Source organism: Misgurnus anguillicaudatus, chromosome 13, assembly GCF_027580225.2.
Source record: "Misgurnus anguillicaudatus chromosome 13, ASM2758022v2, whole genome shotgun sequence".
Taxonomy (NCBI): domain Eukaryota; kingdom Metazoa; phylum Chordata; class Actinopteri; order Cypriniformes; family Cobitidae; genus Misgurnus; species Misgurnus anguillicaudatus.
The window spans coordinates 1,301,578-1,323,493 of NC_073349.2; the positions used below are offsets into that span (position 1 = coordinate 1,301,578).

Below are 21,916 nucleotides of genomic sequence, written 5' to 3' on the forward strand. Positions count from 1 at the left end.
ATAATTGTAGGTTTACAAATAAGAAACCTAATTTTATGATTCTGTTGTCTGTATGATTAAATATTATTTTAATTAAAAAAATCTATAAGACCCTTAACTTGAGTGAGCGTTACAGTACTTTTATTTGATACTCAATTTAATTGATCTCTTTTTTATTCTTCCCCTGCTTTGCTTTGTTCCATGTCCATTATTTTATATAAAAAATCTTGTTCAAGCATGCATCTCTCCTGAGTTGTATTGTGTATATTTACCTGACTCTTCCTTCTGTAAAGTTGGATTGTCATCTCATCTGTTGTCTTTATCGTCATCGTCTTCATCTGTTTTTGGAAAGATAAGGAAAGTGTTTGTTACTGTGACTGTCAAGACGTGTATGTGTGGAATTTTCTGTTATCATCATAGCATCCTCCTACCATCATATCAACCCATCTGCTTGTGTTAACATCTGTGTTTTTAATAAACAACACTTCTGTTTTTACTACTGTGTACTCTGCCCTCTGTATTCGTTAACATTGTGTACATAATAGTGTAATTGTTTTATATCAATGATTTATTTATTCTACATCTGTACAAATTTGTATAGCTATTCTATATGACTAATAAAAAAGATCATCTTTTGAATAGCCTACACAAATAATTAGTTATTAATTTCCACATGCAGAATAGCTACTAAATGTAGGCTATGACATATAAATGTTGTGCAGGAATGTTAAAGTCTGTAGTTAAAGCTTTGATACCAGGTCATAATATAACCATACATAATATGTAAGGAATAATTGACGACGGGCCATTGAATTATAAGAAAATAATGCACACCAAGGTGGTAATGCGGCACGACGCGAAGCGGAGTGCCGTTACACCGCAGGTGTGCATTATTTTCAAATAATTCAAAGGACCGGAGTCAATTATTCCGCTTATACCACGGTTACCACAAACATTGCTCTGGTGCCTATTTTTAAGACCTTTGAAAAGTTAGGTGTGCGGTTTACAGAAAAATAATCAACACCCATAGAACATTTCTCAGCCAATCAGAATGCAGCATTCAACAGACCCGTGGTATAAAACATAATATAATATGTTTATTGGAGCCAATTATTCTATACAAGTCCTGTATTCCTCATGGAATAAATATATAATGGATCATTATTATTATTATTATTATTATTGTAAAGCGCACGTCTTTGTTCTCTCGGGATTTGATTAATTCATCTTATCACTTGTCTAATCTATGTACAGATCTATAGGTCAAGTAATTAAAACTCAAACATAGAAATGAATCGTTAAAGATGTGCATTATCAAGTACCGCAAGAAACTCTACTTTTAAAACCCTACATATCCCATGATGCATTTGTGTAGTGGTTGTGGATGGATCTCGCGAGACCTTAACCACAACCCATTCAGGTAAGGAGATCTCCCAACTATTTTTTTCTATGTAGGAAATTTAAAGGGACAGTTCACCCAAAAAGAAAATTCTGGCATCATTTTCTCATCCCCATTCTTTTTTTTCCGATGAACGCAGAAGATATTTTGATAAATAATGGTAACCACACAGCTGGCTGTAACCATTGGCTTCCATAGTAGGAAAATAAATATGATGGAATTCAATGGGAACCATCAACTGTGTGCTTACCATCATTTATTAAAATATTTGTCTCAGCATTTATCACAATACTTTCATAATATTTGTTTTTTCTACTATGGAAGTTAATGGTTACAATTTCTGGGTGAACTATCCCTTTAATGAGCAATAGAAAGTTAACAAACATAAAAAATCATTAGACTCGACAAGCATGATAAAACAAGAAAAAGAAAACAAATAATAAAACAATCAGATGTACAAAATAAGAAAGTAAAAAGGAAACAACAAATAATGCAAATCATGTGTATGAATAAATCAGCACTTTTCAAATTTTTCTGAAAGATCCAAATAACCCTAATCCTAAAAAAAATCATAAAAAATAAAATAAAAAGTAATTGCAGAAGTGAATTGTATTTAAATGAATGTTCCTTGTTTTCTTTGATCAAACAAATATCTACTAAGAAGCTGATATAGGTTTGTTTCGAATTATTTTCCACTTTAAAATAGAACATAAAAATAAATATGTGTCTACTTTTTTACAGTCTATGGTCTAAACACATTGTTTAAAAATAAATGATGTGCAATTGAAATAAACAATATTAATTTCCCCAGCCATTAATTTTAATTATTTGTCTATGTAACCACGCATCTGTATTTATGCAGACATTTGTGTAATTATTGTTTTTGCAGGTTTTATCCTGCATACAAAAATCATTCTAAAATGCATTTGACAATGCCACCAAATTATACATTTTGCACTTGCCACCACTTACCCGCAGGTGGCGCACACTTGTGACGGAACACGTACTTCTCAGGGCCGTTCTGTGTTTTCATTGGCTAAGCGTTGAGACGTCGCATTTACTCATTGGATGCGCTGACAAGGTCATGACTCCTGCGCGCATGCGCAGTGCTAGTTTTTTGAGCTGAATCAATGTGGGTCGAACAGCGTTGGATCTGATCGACCGTAGATCTTACAATCTACTTAAAGACTTAATTTAACAATCCGTTCGTTTTACTGATTTTAGGCAGACTGCAAACATGACGAGCAGCTCAAAGCGGAAAGAAGATATGCATGTGGCTAACGGAGGAGTTAAGCTGTCCACATGGAGTAAAGCTATCCGCTGTAAAGCAGTGTGGGACGAGAAGGTCTGATATTACACATACAACACACACTTTAGTTCACACTTTAGTGTCTCTCTCTCTCTCTCTCTCTCTCTCTCTCTCTCTCTCTCTCTCTCTCTCTCTCTCTCTCTCTCTCTCTGTGCGTGGGTCTGTCTGTCTGTCTGTCTGTCTGTCTGTCTGTGCGTGCGTGTGTGTCTGTCTGTTTGTGTCTGTCTGTCTGTCTGTTTGTGTCTATCTGTCTGTCTGTCTGTGCGCGTGCGCGTGTGTTGAGGTGCCGAGTAGGGATTGGACTCTTTAAAAGATTAATGCTGTCATGTGTTGCTTACTCTTTATTTTCATCTATAGAATAAGAAGTTTATCTTGTGTAAAGTGACAAGTCTCAGTTTAGTAATTCCGTATAGATATGATCATGCCACCATGATTTTATTGATTTTTTGCACCTATTGATTTCTACAGGATGAGTTTTTAGATGTTGTCTACTGGTTTCGACAAATTATCGCCATCATACTGGGGGTAATATGGGGGATTGCACCACTGAAAGGGTTTCTGGGAATAGCAATGTAAGTACTCGGGTCCTAAGCCTTAACATTATTTTTGAACAAATCATGAAGTCATCAATGATTCTTTATCTTCTGTTTGTCTTTATTTCCCTCAGATTCTGTGTAATCAACGCAGGGGTTCTCTATGTGTACTTCAGTAGTTTCCAGCAGGTAGATGAGGAAGAGTATGGAGGAACATGGGAGCTCACCAAGGAAGGCTTTATGACATCATTTGCTTTGTTCCTGGTAAATATTTTCCTTTAATGTTTTAACCAGATTTTTAAAAGTTACCAAAAATAATATTTAATATTTTATTTAAATGGGATTGTTTTGTAGCCTGGCTCCGCCCACCTACGTGCTTCCGCTTAATTTTCATTTTGCTTCAGTACTACGTCTGGGACTGCTGTGTAGAGTTTCGTTTTCTCCTGCAAAAATCTGCAGGACCAATCAGCGAACAGATGGGGGTGGCTAAGAACGATGACGTTGAGGTCGTGCGTCAGTTTGAGTTGTAGTTCAGTAATGGCAGCGGAGAAAGACGTGAGAAAAGCTATTCGGTCTGTTGTTGCAAAACTGCCGAATATATAGAAGTTATAGCCGGAGCAAGAACAATGTTTGCTAAGTTTTGTTTGTCTGATGATTATTCTTTCTTGTTGTTTCCGGACGGTTTTTGGCGTTTATGTTTGGTGAATTAGCTAGCCTTGTCATGATAATTCCATATTAATGTCTGTTTTTTTTCAACTCGAGGGTCCCGCTTTAAAGAAATTATTTGGTCTGCCCCAGCCTGCCCGCACCATACCATAGACATACTAGGCGGTTTAATGTAAGTGAATTCAGGCTTTAATTCAGCCTAAAAGTGCTTGGAAACAGCCATTAGATTAAATCTCCATGTAAGCTAGCAACAACGTACGCTTATGAACTATAGAAACCAGGATGGTCATATTTATATAGAGATAGGATACTGATAAACATTTTCAACATTTCAAGCAATAAAGATACAAATGGTCATTGGAACACAAAACACTTAAAAACATTTGAACATTATTATGTTATTATATTATATTATATTGTTTATCATGGGAATAGTCTCTAAGTGTGTGCATTGATACACCTTCAGTCTATGTTAGGTGCTTTATTTTGATAGGTAAACTGTCTCTGTAGCATTAAAAGAGGAAAAGCTAGAGGCGTTTGTGTTATACCTCCATCTGTCCAGGTGTGTTACGCAGTCTTTTCTATTTTTTAAAATATCACTAAACAAGTGATATTTGCCTAGATATTTTCAGAGATGATAGACAATATATATTATTGAAAAATAATTAATGAAAACTAGGGATGTGCAAAAAAATCGCCTGCGATTCTCATGGTTGTTTCGTCAGTGGAGCCGGTTCCTTGATTAGTGGTGGGTCGCCGTCGGCTGCTTTCAGATGGAGCGGCATTTGTTGCACAGAGCCGCGGTTCACAGAGAAGCTTGCCAAAATTGCGTTCATAACCGAGGAAAATCGATTTCGATAATCTATGCGATTTTGCCTGGCTTCTCTGTGAACTACGGCTCTGTGTGGTGGGTGCTGCTCCATCTGGGGGCAGCTGATGGTGATTTGCTACTGATCAGGGAACCGGCTTTACTGATAAAACACGCATGAGAATCGCAGATGACAGCCCTAATAAAAAACCCAATTTTAACAAAAAAAATTGGCATTCAAATTATTTTTAAAATGTTCCAGCACGACATTCCCAGAACACATCAAATGATTAATGTAATGAGGTTGATAACACACTGTGGCTGGGCATTTGCCTCGCAGAGATTTATAAAGTATAAACCATTATAAAGGCTGCACATGATCGTCGTGGGCGTTTCGTCAGTAAAGCCGGTTCCTTGATTAGTAGTAAATTGCCATCACCTGCTTCCAGATGGAGCAGCATTTACTATACAAAGCCGTAGTTCCCTGACAAGCTGGACCATACTGCATACATATCGCAGGTGATACGTCCGCGATACTTAATGCAAAATTGCCTCGATTGTCTGTGGACTACAGCTATAAGCCATTGTTACTGGAACATTTATTCATCAAGAAAACAACATGCATGCAAGAGCGGAGATCCCTTTATAGGTGCATAATGTTAACCTCGCAGTCCATTCAATATAAACATTGCAAACTTTCTGATCATGTTGATTTATGTTTTGTTGTCAGGTGGTTTGGATAATTTTCTACACAGCACTACACTACGACTGAGGATGTACAGGAAACCCATAGACTTGGAGAGAAAAACACAGACATTTATTTAATGTTATTTGGAAGGGCTGAAGCGAGCTACATGCGCAGTGGTATATGTTACCAGCAGCATGGACGAGCCTTGAAGATTAGGTGCGTAGTGGGTACATGATAATAACCTTTCAAACCCAGGGGTCATTGAATTTTAAGCTAATATTGTCCACTGCACTGCCATGGCTAAAGGGTTAATACTGTTATTTCTGTTTGTCTATTTTTTGTTTCAATGCCATTGTATCAAGTAGGATTTAACTTAATTTTATGTTTCATGATTAGCTTCCAACACAAATTGTCTTTCTCTCTTAAGACCGGTAAATCAAATAGCCGTCTGTAAATTCTGTACAATTTCATTTTATTGAATCCATGATGTATTAAAGTATGCATTTCTGGTCGATGTAACACTTCTCAGTATTTTATAGTATATTCACTGAAAAGCGAATGTTCTGTATGCTTGTTATGATTCATAAGATATAACTGAGGCTGTAGAGAGACTATTTTCTGGATGAATTGTTTTGAAGAATAAAATAAAACTTGGGTATTGTTTGCCCCACAGTTTTTAACCGATGTTTTGCTGATCTGCTGTTTTGTATCTATCAATTGTACGTTTGTAGCTTTGGTTTGTTCTATGATTGTTTTCAGAGAAATCCTGGACCTCAAGTGAGTTGATAGTGCACTCCAATAATATTGACACTTTTAGTAAATCTGAACAAAGGGGTCTGTGAGAAGATGTCTTTATTGTAACCTTAAACATGAACAAAAATGCTCTTGCTTTAAAGGATATCAAACAATGGCAAACACAAGACAGTGATATCTCAGTGATATCCAAAGACATGTAATAAACAAATATATTTATTAAATCTCTCGGGCACAATTATTGTCACTTTTATGAATTCTTAGAAGTAAAATATATTTGCAGCATTTGATTTACATTTTTTTAGTTCACCTGGGTGACAATGAACAAAGTAATTGTTCAACCATCACCTATAGTCATTCATCACAATAGATAAGACCAGTGAGATAGAGGAGAAGAGGAGAGTTCTTAAAAATGTGAAAGATCTGAAGGGATTCTGTATGGAGGTATGATCTCTGATCTCCTGTCATGTATTCTCCAACCTCATCAGACACAGGAAAAGACTGTTATCTTGCTTTCTTCATATTTACTAATGGTGCCTAAAACGAAAACTTCTCAATCTCTTTCATAAACACCTTAAGACTTTCTAACTCCTGACCCTTCTCATAATGGCAAAAAAAAATACAGCCAAAATATGTTTTAAATATATGCTAAATACATTTTGTAGAAAGCAAATCTTAATTTAATAAAAATATTTTGTTTTAACCTTTATATATTAACATATATTTCAACATGTATTTCAGGAGCAACAAATACATTTCTAATTTTTCAACCCAAAAATATTGGCCAAAATATAAAGATTTGAATAAAAATGTATAAAGTATAAAATGTATAAGTATGTATATAATATACAATTATAAGTATATGTTTTGCAGTTGAATACGTATATATTTAATTGTTACTTTTTTGTTCACTGGTTTGTAACAAAGTTTTTCCTTCAATGTGAGGTAAATATATAAATATATTTTAATAAAAGATTTTAAAATATACAAAATAAATGCCAAATATATATCGATTAAAAATACATTTTGTAAACATTTAAAAATATATTTCAGTAAAAAATATATTTTTTGCCATTTATTATATTTTGAAATATATTAAAAGTATATTTGAATAGCAGAGCTTCAATGAGTGGCCTAGCTGGGTACTTTTTTTATATTGTTGAACCATAGAAGACAATTTTTCCTACTTTATTTATTTATTACTAGTATTATTATTTTAGTTTTATAAATTATTATACATAGAATGATGCCTTTATTTGCGCTCGCAGAGTAATTCGTCTCTGTCGCCCTCCAGCGCTCGAGTGAGAGTTTAACGCCTTGATTACGTCACTGGAGTCAATGACGTAGTACATCATGGCTGCGCCCCACTCCACCATGAAATTCTGGAAACCCGGTAAAATTCACACCACATCAAACCTAAACACGATTTGTCATAATCTGCTTGTATGTCTGTTTTAGCGTTTTACTAATGCACACTGAATGCATGGTCTAACAATGGTGTCGTTTATCGTGCAGATAACATATTGATTATTACTGTTCGCTACTGCAGCAGGCACGAGCATAACATGATAATCACGTGCCTCCTGCATCATATTACAGTATGTTAACACACAAAAACACGACTAATACACTTTCATTGACTAGAAGTACAAGATCTGCTTTAGGAACATTATTTTCTCTCTCAGGTGCAGAATTGACCAAAAACCCGCTGAATCTCGCGACTTTCAATGAAGTTGATGCTCATGGCATTGTTTTGTAGATATACTGATGTAAATATCTGTGGATGAATGGTTGATCTGTGGTTTTGACAGGCTCTGAGGCTCCTGGTGTGTGTGAGGAGAGGGATCTGTCCACTGAGACCACTGGCTCCCCCATCGTCTTTAACCCACACACTGCTCTCTCCATAGAGAAACAGAGGCAGAGACTGCCAGTTTTTAAGGTACCACCTGCAAAATTGTGCAAAATACAGATACATATGTATCATATACAAATATATATTCACTTGGATACTTCAGAAAGTCTGATACTGTACTGTGTATGGCATTATGGGGCACTAATACAGAAATAAACCTTGTGACCTTTTTTACCAAAGTATGAATGAAAAAATGAACTCTCATCATACAGTGGGTGTGTTACTGGTCACTGTAGAGAAAAATCCTAATGTCATTAGTCATCATGACTCAAGCTCATAGATTGAAAAAGATGCGATTAAAGTGTTTACCTGCAATTATATATATATATATATATATATATATAAATATATATTAATTCCTCCCAAGGGTTTTTGTCCTTCTAGGACTTTTTCCCATTGGGTTTTTTTTCCTAGAGGGTTTTTAATCCCAGGGAGAGTCAGCCAACTTTGGCTTAACTTAGCACTTTACTGTATACGTTACATTATTAATATGCTCGCTTGTACGGTTTAACCGCTTTCTCTACTTCTTATATTATCTATTGATTTTCTGTGTTCTCCTCTACATCTTCTCATGTTAAGCTGCTTTGCAACAATTAACACTTGTGAAAAGCGCTATATAAATAAAATTGAATTGAATTGAATTGAATTAAGTTTGATATACGCGCCGCATTTTAAATGCTGCACAGATTGATTGACAAATTGCATCAAAGTTTTACAAGAGCATGGGATATTTTATATGACTATTGGGGACACACCTAAGTACTTGCTAAAACAGTCTAAGACTGGACACAACAAACATAAAGATCTTAAAGAGTGTTTCTTACATAAATGATTTTTTCTGTGATTGTAAACAAAACTGCGGACAACTAGAAAATGATCAAATTACATTGATAATCTGTGCGAAAATTATTAGGTGTGTCCCCAGCTTAATGAATACCTGTCTGCAATTTATTGTTTCAAAACAGCATTACAGAACATCCTGTTTTAACTCATAAGGAGTAAATGTCGTTTGTTGTATCTGTAAACCGATTGTGTTTTGGGGGTTGTTTAAATCGCAAACAAGAGAAACTTTCCTTAACAAGACCAAGGTCTTCTTTCACACCACCGAAAATAATGTCATGCATAAAACTAAGGGAAGTAGTACTACCATACCAAATTCTCCAGAGTCTACCGAAAAGTGGGATGAGAAAATTAGGAAATTTGTGACCCCCAGCAATTGAATCTGATAAATGTTTTTGATGTTTAATGTAACACAGTCTGGCTCGTTTAAGCATTTATGAATGCTGTTTTTGTATCCAGCACAGAAACAATATCCTCTATCTGGTGGAAAGCTTCCAGACTGTGGTGATTGTTGGAGAAACTGGATCTGGAAAAAGCACACAGATTCCACAGGTCTGTCCAAAGTCTTCAGCCAATCAGAGATTAGAGTTCAGGAATCAACCAATGGCAACCTTGAGAAATGATATCAAAACAAGCAGTTTGTCATTGGTAAATTCTTGTAAACGTTCATAGAGATTATCCATTAGTCATGTAATGCAGTTTTTTTCTGATAGTATTTGTTGGAGGCAGGATGGGCCGCAGAAGGGAAAGTAATTGGTGTTACTCAACCTCGACGTGTGGCAGCAACGTCTGTATGTATTTCTATTTCTCCCTAAAATCTCAGATGAGCATAAACATGGCTGCTACATGTGTGTAAATGTCTGCATATGTACAGGTGGCTGGTCGTGTAGCAGAGGAGAGAGGGGCGTTTCTTGGGCATGAAGTGGGCTACACCATCAGATTTGATGACTGCTCTGACCCTCACGCTACACGTATAAAAGTAGGCATTATTGATTTTCTATTATCACAGATTATTGCACACCTATTTCATTTATAGGTGATTTTTAGTAAATATTTTTTCTTACTTCGAGAGTTTGGAGAAAAACTGCGAATTGCTGTTGAAATGTTTAGGGTTTTTTGAGGTGCCAACGTGTATTATTGTAAATTTTTGTATGAAAGACTTAGTAAGTCATTTATTTTTGTATGCTAATTTAACCTGATAAGGATCACTGTGCCGTACACGGCACACCCCCTCCCTTGCACATGAGGCTGCATAAACGTCATTGTAACTTTGAAGCATTAAATCTTCAAAATATACAGTCATGCGGCACAACGTTTAAAAGCTTAGACTCTCAGGATTCCATTAAGCGCACAGTCATAAAACTGTAATCTAGTTGTTAGTTACCTGTACCGGGCGGCGCCGATTTAAGTTATTTACTTACCTTCAAAATCTTTCCTTTATCCTCTTCTGTGAAATTGTCCAAAACAAATTGTTTATAAATTCCCAAAAGTCCAAGGAAATGGAATATCCATGCCTTTTGGCATTGTTTATCATTTCGCATAACTTTTAAGAAAACTACAATTAAAAAATTATATTCAACCTGCCAAAGTGGCTAGTGGGATTGGCTTTCTTACCCGCCACAGCCGAAATCTACCCGCATTTGGCGGGTTGGCGGGTGTTAATGTCAAGCCCTGCCTCTGCCAATCAGATAAACTTTATTTTAATCAGATTTTTATTTTAAAATATTATTTTTTAAATAGATGACTGAATATTGAAGGAAAAGCAGCCACTAAGAGCCCAGATTAAATGTGAAGTGAACGCCTTCAATATTCTTTAAAATTTATTCTAAGGTGAAACTTCAAGAAGCTTTGTGATAAAATGACACGAGTAAATTTTTTTTCTAAGCAAAGAGTTTTGATTTATTTTGGATGCTTTTAGTCACCAACATAATTCCCACAGTTCCATTGGTGTTATGCCATAGTTTGGATGAGTTTATTATGTAAGCAATAAGGTACGAGAGGCTGTGCTGTATTGTGAACAAGTAACGGCTGAGGGGCATTGTTAGGCACGACGCTTCGCCCAGTGCCTGCTGCAACCCCTTCAGCTGTAACTTCTTCATGAATCAATACAGCACTCGCCTTGAGTACCTTCTTGCTTTTATAAAACAGTAATGTGAAAAAAATATAAATGAAGAACGAGTGAGCATTCTTAAACCCTTGACTGGTGTATATTAAAGCTTACCATCAGTCCTCAAATTAATGAATTAGTACAACCAGGTATTATCCTGTACACAGCCTTGAAATGATCTTATCCACCCTAAGTTTTAAATCAGAGTTTGTATCTTAATTGTCATCTGTATGTCAGTTTCTGACAGATGGGATGTTAGTTCGGGAGATGATGTCTGACCCTCTGTTGAAGAAATACAGGTAAAACATAGCAGTGATGATCTACATTCTGGTTTTCAAAAGACAAATATTTAATTCATTGATTTCTATTATTCTAATATTAATGAATTAGCAATGTTTGCTCCCTGAAATTTTTATGGGATTTTTTAAGGGCCATAATTGTTTTCTAACTATATAAACACAAAGCCTGGTGTCAATTTATGCCAAATACTTAAAGGAACACGCCCACATTTTGGTTGTGCCGCATGGGCGGAGTGATCTGCTCGCAGCACACGAGAAGCCCCTGGTGAGGAGCAGAGAGTTCGGTCAGAAGTGTGCGAATCGCTCCGCCCATGCGGCAGTGCTTCGTCTTCGGGGGGTGTGGTTCTCAGTGTGTGTGCTGTTGGGGGATCGCTGTGTCTCATGTCACCTTGTTGTTTGTGCACGGTTTGACTATACAAATCACAACACATAAATAGGAAAATGATCGCGTTGTTTTGTCGCTTATTGGGAGCAGTGTACTGGCTGGAGCCGTGCATTTCCGGTCTTTGTGCTAAGCTAAGCTAGCGGGGGCTGCGTCGGACAGAGTTGCAGCGCGCACAGAGGTGAGGGGGGTATGTGTGGACTTGTCTAGCTCTGGGGGATACAGTGAATAAGCCTCCCAAAATATGGGCGTGTTCCTTTAAAGAGGTCATCAACTGGCTTATTTTATTATCGTGTAATGTTCTCTGTGGTCCACTAATAGCGTTAAAAAGGTTTTTACATAGAAAATGTCATAATTAGTAAGTTAGTAGTTGTAGTTATGTAGTTAATTTTTTTAAACACTTGTTTTTGTGGGTGTGCCACATGGAAGACGTGAAAGTAACCAGCCACTGCTATTATTTTTAGAGTTTTAATACTTACAGGATATTTTTATTGTACAACAACCTGTCAAAAGATCAAGGAGAATTTCACTTCTCAGTTCACGACCTCTTTAAGTAATCACATGCTTTTATCAGTATAATTTGATATTATTAATCATTGTTAAGTAGGTTTATTTTGTTACAGTGTTTGAAGAGTGTGTCTGTTTGAAAATGTAATCTGAAAAGTTCCAGCTATTATGTAAGGAATAATTGAGAACAGGCCGTTGAATTATTCGACAGTAATGCACACCCAAGGTGGCAATGTGGCATGACTCAGAGTGGAGTGCTGTTACACATAATGCCGGGTGTGCATTATTTTCAAATAATTCAAAGGACTGGAGTTAATTTTTCCACTTATACCACGGTTACCCCAGAAATTGCTAAAAGGGAATATATCATGAAAATCTCACTTTTTCCATGTTTAATTCGGTCCCCAGTTCTTGTATTAACCTAGAAAATGTGAAAAAGATATCAGAGATCAGCTCATTTAAAGGTTCATTTGGAGGCAATCGAGACGTTTTGGCTTCACTTTTCAGGGCTTGTGCGGCACGCTTGGTTTATTGAAAAATAGTGCATACCCGTGGAACATTTCTCAACCATTCAGAATAAAGCATTTATTAGCCCTGTGTTATAATCCTAATTAATGCTTAGCCTGCACCAAAACCCCTCCACCTATTTGTGTCCATTAGAGATCCAGCTATAACGTGAATCATTATTATCACCTGTAAATGATATTATGGCATATTCAGATATTGGTGTTGTTGTTTTTATGCAGTGTGTTAATGTTGGATGAGGCTCATGAAAGAACGCTTTACACTGACATTGCCATTGGGCTTCTGAAGAAGGTCAGAGTTCATTTCTTGTATTTTTCACATATGAGCATTGTAGTGTATTTTTTCCTCATTGATTTCTCTCGCGTTTATTCTACAGATTCAGAAGAAGCGTAGAGATCTGCGATTGATTGTAGCCTCGGCCACGCTGGATGCCAAGGTAAGTGTGGACTTTGAGTCTCTGAGAGAGAATAAAAGATGAAGATGTTCAATAACCTTTTCTTTGAGAAGCTTTAAGATTAAGTCTTAATTTCACTCTATTTGTCACAATGATTTTACCAAATCCTTCAATCTCTAACCCACAGAGAAACATCAACCTGCGGAAATAAAAGTAGCCCAATTTAAAGGGGTCGTTACATTAGGAATCCAATTTGCCTTGATCTTTTGACATATAGCAGTACTTGGTATAATTACATCGTACCAAATACATCCTGCAATCATCATTACTTAAAACGCCCTCCTTTTCAATAACGAAAGCATTTATCTAAATTTATCTTTCTCCAGAAAAAACGAATAAAAAATAGCTGGATTAGAGACGTATAAAGAGAGATAGATTTTCAGGTCTGCAGCCTCCCCCTTCTCTGACTCAAAGAAAAAGACGGCACATCATTGTATCGTTGACTCCTCCTATTGGCGTTCAGTCACTAAACTTCAGTCAGAGAAGCAACTCAAAGCGATCTGAAGTAGTAGTTGTTTACAATCATACAACAACGATTTTAAAAACAATAACGCTACGATTGCAATGTCAAATGCCACAGCGTTTGTACACACTTGTCTGTGTTCGCTAGTAATTCATTTAAATGCTTCCTTTAGTGGTAAAAACTTTTACCGTTGTGCTTGTGAGATTGTTTTGGTGTCTGCGACATGAATAGAAACACACTGGAAAAAGTTCATAGAAAGTTCATAGTCTCCCTACTAAAAATCCAACTAAGACCAGCATAAGCTGGTGAGCTGGTTTTAGCTGTTTCGTTGGTGTAGCGAGCTGGTCTAGCTGTGTTTTGGTCACTTTTTAAAGGTGCAGTGTGTAACTTTTAGAAGAATCCCTTGACAGAAATGCAATATAATCCACTGTTTTATTATTAGTGGTGTATAAAGACCTTTCATAATGAACCATTATGTTTTTATTATCTTAAAATGAGCCGTTTTTATGTACACCGAGGTTCCCCTTACATGGATGTCGACATTATGTGCTGCCATGTTTCTACAGAAGCCCTTAATGGACAAACTTTGTTTACAAAGTTGTCTCTGACGATGACGTGTTTGTCCTATTGTGGCTAGTGTAGCTTCTCTATACGTTTCAAAAGCGAGGTATGAGCCGTGGACTGCACTTTGAAGCTTCACCACTAGATGGCGCTAAAATTTACACACTGCACCTTTAAGCTGGTCTAGCTGTGTTTTGGTAACTTTTTAGCTGGTCTAGCAGCTGGACTTAGCTGGTCAGGCTAGAAGACCAGCTGACTCACCAGCTTAACCAGCTTTGCCAGGTGGGGAGGGAGGACCATCTTAAACCAGCTACTGCCACCTTAAAGCAGCTGGAGCCACCTACCATCTTATGCTGGTCTTAGCTGGATTTTTCAGTAGGGCTGAGAAGCTATTAGGGGTGCGACGAGATCTCGCGAGATTAAGTGTGTCTCGCGAGATTTCTTGTGGAGGTGAAATGCTGGCCGTTTCTCAAATAAAAGACTGCATCCTTCGGAGGTCGCATTTTTAAAACTGCATTTACTTCATAAAGACTTTCTTATTAGAGACTATTAACAATTATCAAGTTTACTAATAATTTAGTTTATCAAAAATTGTTGTAATATGCTCACGACTTGCGAATGTAATGCTCAGTTAATGATCTGAAATAAACCTTGATGACGTATGCAGCCTGCATATGCGACCTCTGGAGGATGCAGCTTTCTGTTTGACCCTTTTAGGGGCCAGTTACACCAAAAGCGTTTATGGCAGTTGCAGGCGCCTTTTTTAAATGATATTCTATGGGCAGGGAGCATTTGCGCTCTGTTTATGCGCGCTGAGCGCCTTGCGTTTTTTTGCCGCCGACCACAGCACACGCTTTTGAAGGAACGCTGAGAGCGGAAAAGCGCCCAACATCATTGTGTCTTTCCATTGTCCAATCGAATGAGGGGAGAGGCAGGCCTTATGTTGTGGTGAGGGAAGTTTACAGTTGCTTTGAAGAAGCGGACTCCACTCGCTCACTGTCTCCTGCATGTTTGTGCACCTCTTACCTTCAAACAAGGTCAGAGGAAGCGTCCTCTTTTTAAAGTTTCTGCAGATATGACAGTTAACAGCAAAAGAGCGCACGCTTCAATATTTGATTGAGAAGACAGCTGACTCGGTGGTTGCTTAGCAATATAAAAATCCGCGTCGCACTGTTTTTTTTTTTTTAAAAAAGGCAGTGCGTCGCACCTTGCGTTTCGGAGTGTTTAAAGCGCGGTTGGTGTGATTAGCCCCTACAGTGCATGCATTATATTCTGTCTTTTACTGCATTTGCTTTATTGTTTGGGTTTCCAATAATGTTCGTTTGGGAACTCGTGTGAAGTCTGAGACGTTTTGTGTTTGTTGATCAGTGTCAGATGTGAAGTCTCAGCAGATAAAACCCTCACACAGAGTTTACATGATTTAATGTCTGCATGTTCTTGCTCAAAAATGACAGTAGCTGTATCATTTCTATTGTAAAGAAATGGACGTATATTAAATATTCAAATGGATTTAAACATTGTTTGGCTAAAAATAAGCGTTTCTCTCAGTCTAAAGTGAAAGTGAAAGTGAAGATAGCGTCCGCGAGACGAGTCCACTATCGCCCCCTGCAGGCATTTGTTATAATATATACATAATGCTTTTTATTTATAGACCACAAATGTAATGTGTTTGTTAATGTAATGTTGTTTAATGTAACTTGGTTTTAATACTTTATTTGAAAAAATTATTATTGCATCTTCGTTATTATGTAATTTTAAAGGCTACTGCTCACTTGGGGCTATTTTTATACCAAAAAATAACAAATTACTTCATTATCAGTTAGAAAAATAATTGTTAGGGCCAGTCCTTGATTAGTTAAAACATTTAAAAATAACATGATTTCAGTTTCTTATTCATTTATTTTATCATTGAGGGTTTCTTAAAAAGTGTAAAAATTTCGTCTCGTCTCGTTCTCGTGAACCCAATCTCGTGTCTCGTCTCATCTCGTGGATCAAGTGTCTCGTCACACCCCTAGAAGCTATATTTGTACTAAAACTGCAATAGTAGCAGGCTATCATGGCTGTCAATCACAGAAGTGTGCGGGACATCGAGCAAAACGCTCTTAAGGGAGAAGTACACAAATCAGGCTGTTTTTCTGTAAAAAAAAAAAAACGTAATAGTATAGGTATACCTAGGGGAACATCATAAAAAACGCATCACAACCTCTTAAGTGTCATCAAACTAGGGCTGCAACAACTAATCAATAAAATCAATAATGAAATTTGTTGGTCTGTGATGTCACATGCTCCTGCACCACAGTCGGACAGAGCAGACACGCGGGATTCATACAGTGCAAGCTGTGCATTTATAATTAAAGTCAGGAGCTGTTTGTTCATACAACGAGAGCAACATGTTTATGAGGTGCTTCTTCTAACCGTGCAACCAGCTTGTTTAAAAGCAAGCCAGTGTTGCCAGGTCCTCGCCATTCGTCGTAGTTTTGTTGGTTCATTCACATTGTTGTGTTCATTCACATTGTTTCTAGATAATTGTGCAGAGTGATCAAATGCATTTTAAAGGACAAGTTGGGTATTTTACACTTAAAGCCCTGTTTTCAGATTGTTTATGATGAAATAGTACGGTTTTGACTAAAATTTCGACATATGCGGCTGTCCCGAGAATTTTTGGGTGTTTGTGTTTCACCTCCCACCTCTACAATGGGTCTATAGGTGCACTGGAACAATCCTTCCTAAAATGCATTAAACTTTGGTTTACAAAGACGTGAAACTCACCGAGTGGTCAGGGGTGTTCACTGGCTGGTGTGCTCACACAAGAATTGCTGCAAAATACGCATTCCAACAGGTTTTATCGTAGTTTTTGCCAACTCCATTGACTTGTATTAGATGTGCTGTGAGGTACAGTATTACTCCGCGCCGGGAACTTTGTTTCTATTCTTGCAATGGGCAATTGAATGCGTCTTTTGCAGCGATTTTTGTGTGAGCATATCAGTGTACACCCCTGACCACTTGGTGAGTTTCACGTCTTTGTAAAAAAAAGTTTAATGCATTTTAGAAAGGATTGTTCCTGTGCACCTATACACACATTGTAGAGGTGTGAGGTGGAACACAAACACCCGAAAATTCTCGGGGCGGCCGCATATGTCGAAATTTCGGTCGAGGCCGTTCTATTTCATCATGGACAGTCTGAGAACAGGGCTTTAAGTGTAAAATACCTAACTTGTCCTTTAAATAATTGCACAAAGCTTCATTGGCCAAAAAAGTCACAAAAAAATTAATTTGACAGTTTTTTTGGCCCTGACACAAAATGACTAGCTAACAATCACTTTACTAATGATATCAGGAGCACATGTGAAAGTGCTAGTCAGGTGAAATCAGGACTGGAGTTGAGAACCACTGCTATAGAGGGTATGCACGGGACGTCACCTTCGGCGAAAGTGACTGCGGTTACGCCCACTGAGTGGCAAAAGGCAGAATTTGTGTACAGTGTGAAATCAGCAAAAACACAGTGAAAACGCGTCGAAATGAGAAAACAGCTGTTGTGTGATAGACTGTACTAACAGATTAAACAAGAATGCGGAGCTACCGTTTTAAAGATTGCCAAAAAACACAGAAAGTGTTAGAAGTAAATTGATCCGAAAGAAGTAAATTGATCGTTCACGCCAATGTCCACAGACCACAGGTGGGTTGACCTGTGCTAGGGTCACTATCAAGTGCAACTAAATTTAATTGTTGCTGATAATTGACAGTTATACTGACATTTTTACAGCCGCCACTAGAACAGCCAGCCATTTTGTCAAATGTTTTGCCACTCAAAGGAGAAGTTAATCAGTAACAGCAGACATATGTCAGGTATGTAAAATTTTGGGATAAAAATCCTATAAAAAACATGAAATACACATAAATAAATACTCTTATTCTGTGTAATTACAAAGTTTTGTCAATGAGCCTTCATTAAAAACATTCATTATGATGAGCCTTGTGTTTTACAAATGTGTGATGGTTTAATAGTGTTAGGCAAGACAAACATATACATCAGGAAAAGCAATGTCTGGTCATATGCCAATGTCCACAGACTACTGGTTGTTTGGTAAGTTGTTAGGGTCACTGTTAAGGCCAACTAAATTCAATTTAAGCTGATAAGTCAGTTTTCCTGCCGTTTTTCGCAGTAGCCGCTATGAAAACCAGCCATTTTTTGTACGTTTTGCCACTCAATAGGGTGAGCTCCAGCGTGGTCACGTGGAAAGTGACGTCAAATCAAGTCAAAGTTTATTTATATAGCACAGATTTAACACAACTGTAGTTGATCCAAAGTGCTTTACAATAAAACAGTTAAAAAATAAAAGAAATAGAAATGAATAAAAAACAACAATGAGGATCAAATTAAATATCAAGACAATCAGACAAAGTTGTAAATACATAGTTGGAAGTGCCAAATTATAAAAAGATGTGCACATGTATATAAAGAGATCTGTACAAGAACACAATTAGGTACCCATACATATACACACAATCAATGCAAACCCTCTATTAAAGGAGAAAATTGCTTCCAATCATTGTGTTCTTTTTAGCAATGGTTATCTCCATGTCACAAAGCAATAGTGATATCAAAGTGTCTCAAAATCATAAGACTGAAATTTTGGAAAAAATTATTTCACTGTCAATACTTTTATCCACCACTGTATTCTTCTTCATTTCTAACACAGAACTCTAAAAACTATAAAAAAGCAGCTCATTAAATGAGAAAAGACATGATCCACTTAATCATATAATAATAATAATCATAATAATAAGACAGGGACATTAATGAAAATGGATCACAGACATTTTACAATTAGCAAACATCAGCAGATTAATTGGTCTTGTTGATTCACCCTTTTATCACCACACTTTTAGACACTGTCAGTCCAAATCCGATTGGAATCCAATCACATTTAGAATGCGTGAACAGACAAAAACCGCATGAAATCTGACGTCATTGCCATAGAAACAGTGCAGATAATCTGGAACACAGCAGAATGCTGACAGTGTGAACGAGGCATTAGTTGTGTGTGTGTGTATATGTTGTAATTGCTTCTATTATCCACAACTAATACAGTTAAGTATCTGACAGAAATTTCAAGATTTCTTCAACCTAAATGAGTCTGGAGACCCAAGCAAAGACACCTGTGCCATTTTGACAGTTGAGGGTCGAACTTTTCCTGTGGATATTTTCTACACTGTCAGGTTTGTGTAAACATTTTACTCAGAAACCTCTTGTTTTATACAGAAATACACTGTCTGTCTAAAAAGAGGTTGCATAATCTAATATTTCATTGCTTAAGGGTTTTCCACCATGTTTGTTAACCCTGTAATACATACTCTATATGTGGGTCAGAAATGACATGGGCTGTTTGTTGTTTTGAAAGTTTAGTAATTGTGCTTCTTCTGACGTTCATCCTCAGTTTACCTATATTTGATCATGTGAACTAGTTCTTTCATTTAGTTAGCTGTTTTAAAATGTTAAGGGGTTTTAAAATTTGTATAATTGCCCTTAGAATGCATATGTGTGTCACATAAGATTCACATTTCCTATGTTCCTATAAACTATGCAAACTATATTGTAAATAAAAAAAGTAATAGCTGAAATGTTCACTTGGCATTTTTTACAAAACAGATTCCTGACCATCACCCTGCGATGCTTTTTTAAACAGTATTAAAGAAGTTCTCGTCTCTTCTGCCATAGATAGCATTGGTAATGAAAGAGAGTAAAGTTATTGTTAAGTAAGGGATAATGTAGAGGCAGCCGGTAGTTATCGGGAAATAAGCCCCGACAGTGTGATCAGGACCCAACGCGAAGCGGAGGGTCTTGTATCACACTGAAGGGGCTTATTTTCCCGATAACTTCCGGCCGCCTCCACATTATCCCGCCTATTACACGGCTACTTGTCACATAAGAAAAAATATTTATTGGCATATTTGTTTTAAATTAACATTTTTATCCTTCCGCGAAACTTTGCACAGATGCATAAAATGATCGTAATACCTTATTAAGATCCTCTGCTTTATACTTGTCTGTCTCAATTTTTTTCTCTTTTAGCCAGTCTTTGAGAAGTTTTAATTCAATTCAATTCAATTCAATTTTATTTATATAGCGCTTTTCACAATACTCAATTGTTTCAAAGCAGCTTTACATTAATAGAAGCAGTAAAAGCACAGAAAAATGACAGATAGCACAACATAATACACAATAGCATAAGCTGTCAAATTTGCTGAGGCTATGACTCGACATTATGAACGAGCGTATTACTAATGTAACGTCTAGGAGAAGAAGCTAAATTAAGCCCAAGCAGGCTACCTCCCCGGGGTAAAAAACCCCCTAGGAGAAAAAAAACAAAAACCCCGGGTTGTTGAGCCGAGGAAAAAAAAATAAAAAGTCCTAGGAGGGAAAAACCCTTGGGAGATATATATGTATATAAACACATATAAACGGATAAGGAGATTAAGCGGGGATTAAGCGGGGTTTAAGCGGGTTCTGCCGGTGGTCGATGGTCAGGCATCAGCTGGGCATCACAGTGATGAACGACCAGTAGATCAGAGGTGAGTCGACTTTCACATCTACCGGAACTGGGTCTGTTTGTCCCATTGTCCTCAGGGTCGAGGACAGGACAGGGAGAGAAAAACAAAATCATATTAGCGTAGGGGCCGTTCACATGTAATGCAAGTGTCACACAGTGATGTGGTTTAATCAGCTTAGTTTCAGACAGACTAACTATTGCGGCATAATTATATTATCCACAGTTGAGGATTTTGCAAATTGGGGGCCCACTGCGACGGTATATATGGTAACTAAGGGTCACCTTCTGATTTTTAAGAGAAAGAGAAAATGAAACCTGTCGACCCGTTTGACTAAGGCCTGTAACCCCACTGTCGTCGTTAATGCAGGTTCAGTGGCAAACGGGTCTATATTGCATGCTATTTACAAGATCATGAGAAAACGCCAACATCGCAACCTGACCATACGTGCCAACCCGTTTGACTAAGGCTGGAGGCCCCACTGTCGTCGTTAATGCAGGTTCAGTGGCAAACGGGTCTGTATGGCATAGTATAAACAAGACACAAAAAAGCGCCAAAATCGCAACCCGACCATACGTGCCAACCCGTTTGACTAAGGCTGGAAGCCCCACTGTCGTCGTTAATGCAGGTTCAGTGGCAAACGGGTCTGTATGGCATAGTATTCGCAATATAAAGAAAGCGCCAAAAGCCCAACCCAACCGTACGTGCCAACCCGTTTGACTAAGGCCGGATGCCCCACTGTCGTCGTTAATGCAGGTTCAGTGGCAAACGGGTTTGTATGGCATACTATTCACAAGAACACGAAAGTTCCAAAATCGCAATCCGACTATACGTTAAGATAAGGTTTTTATTTATTTATTTGGTTGGTCTGTTTTATGACCGCGAGTGCTTTGTTCGGTACAAATAACTATTTCGAGTTAAGTACTTTTACTAGACAAATTATGCGAATGCTTTGTTGAAGAGAAAAGTTTTAAGTCTAGATTTAAAATTATCGACTGTGTCTGATTCTCGGACATCGGTTGGTAAATCATTCCAGAGCTTAGGGGCTAAGTAGGAAAATGACCTTCCACTTTTAGACACTTTTGATAGTCTAGGGATAATCAAGAGACCAGAATTTTGTGACCGTAGTGTGCGTGATGGATTGTATTCTGATAGTAATTCTCTAAGGTATGAGGGTGCTAG

General features: G+C 37.3%; 2 protein-coding genes across 2 annotated transcripts in view; both read left to right on the forward strand.

The window, feature by feature from the left end:
* Positions 1 to 2,467: 2,467 nt before the first annotated feature.
* On the forward strand, positions 2,468 to 6,066 carry rab5if (RAB5 interacting factor). The gene is made up of 4 exons (XM_055188238.2): positions 2,468 to 2,723; positions 3,156 to 3,259; positions 3,355 to 3,484; positions 5,425 to 6,066. The coding sequence occupies exons 1-4, from the start codon at positions 2,616 to 2,618 to the stop codon at positions 5,464 to 5,466; spliced, it is 384 nt and encodes a 127-aa protein (XP_055044213.1). The 5' UTR covers positions 2,468 to 2,615; the 3' UTR covers positions 5,467 to 6,066.
* A 1,325-nt stretch (positions 6,067 to 7,391) lies between these two features.
* dhx35 (DEAH-box helicase 35) overlaps positions 7,392 to 21,916 on the forward strand; it is a 47,928-nt gene continuing 33,403 nt past the window's right edge. The window contains exons 1-9 of the mRNA XM_055188239.2: positions 7,392 to 7,528; positions 7,947 to 8,074; positions 9,347 to 9,439; positions 9,601 to 9,678; positions 9,762 to 9,866; positions 11,232 to 11,293; positions 12,929 to 12,998; positions 13,084 to 13,143; positions 19,293 to 19,405. Coding sequence (XP_055044214.1) covers positions 7,489 to 7,528; positions 7,947 to 8,074; positions 9,347 to 9,439; positions 9,601 to 9,678; positions 9,762 to 9,866; positions 11,232 to 11,293; positions 12,929 to 12,998; positions 13,084 to 13,143; positions 19,293 to 19,405 — 749 coding nt within the window. The 5' untranslated portion in view covers positions 7,392 to 7,488. The remainder of the gene's footprint in view (positions 7,529 to 7,946; positions 8,075 to 9,346; positions 9,440 to 9,600; positions 9,679 to 9,761; positions 9,867 to 11,231; positions 11,294 to 12,928; positions 12,999 to 13,083; positions 13,144 to 19,292; positions 19,406 to 21,916) is intronic.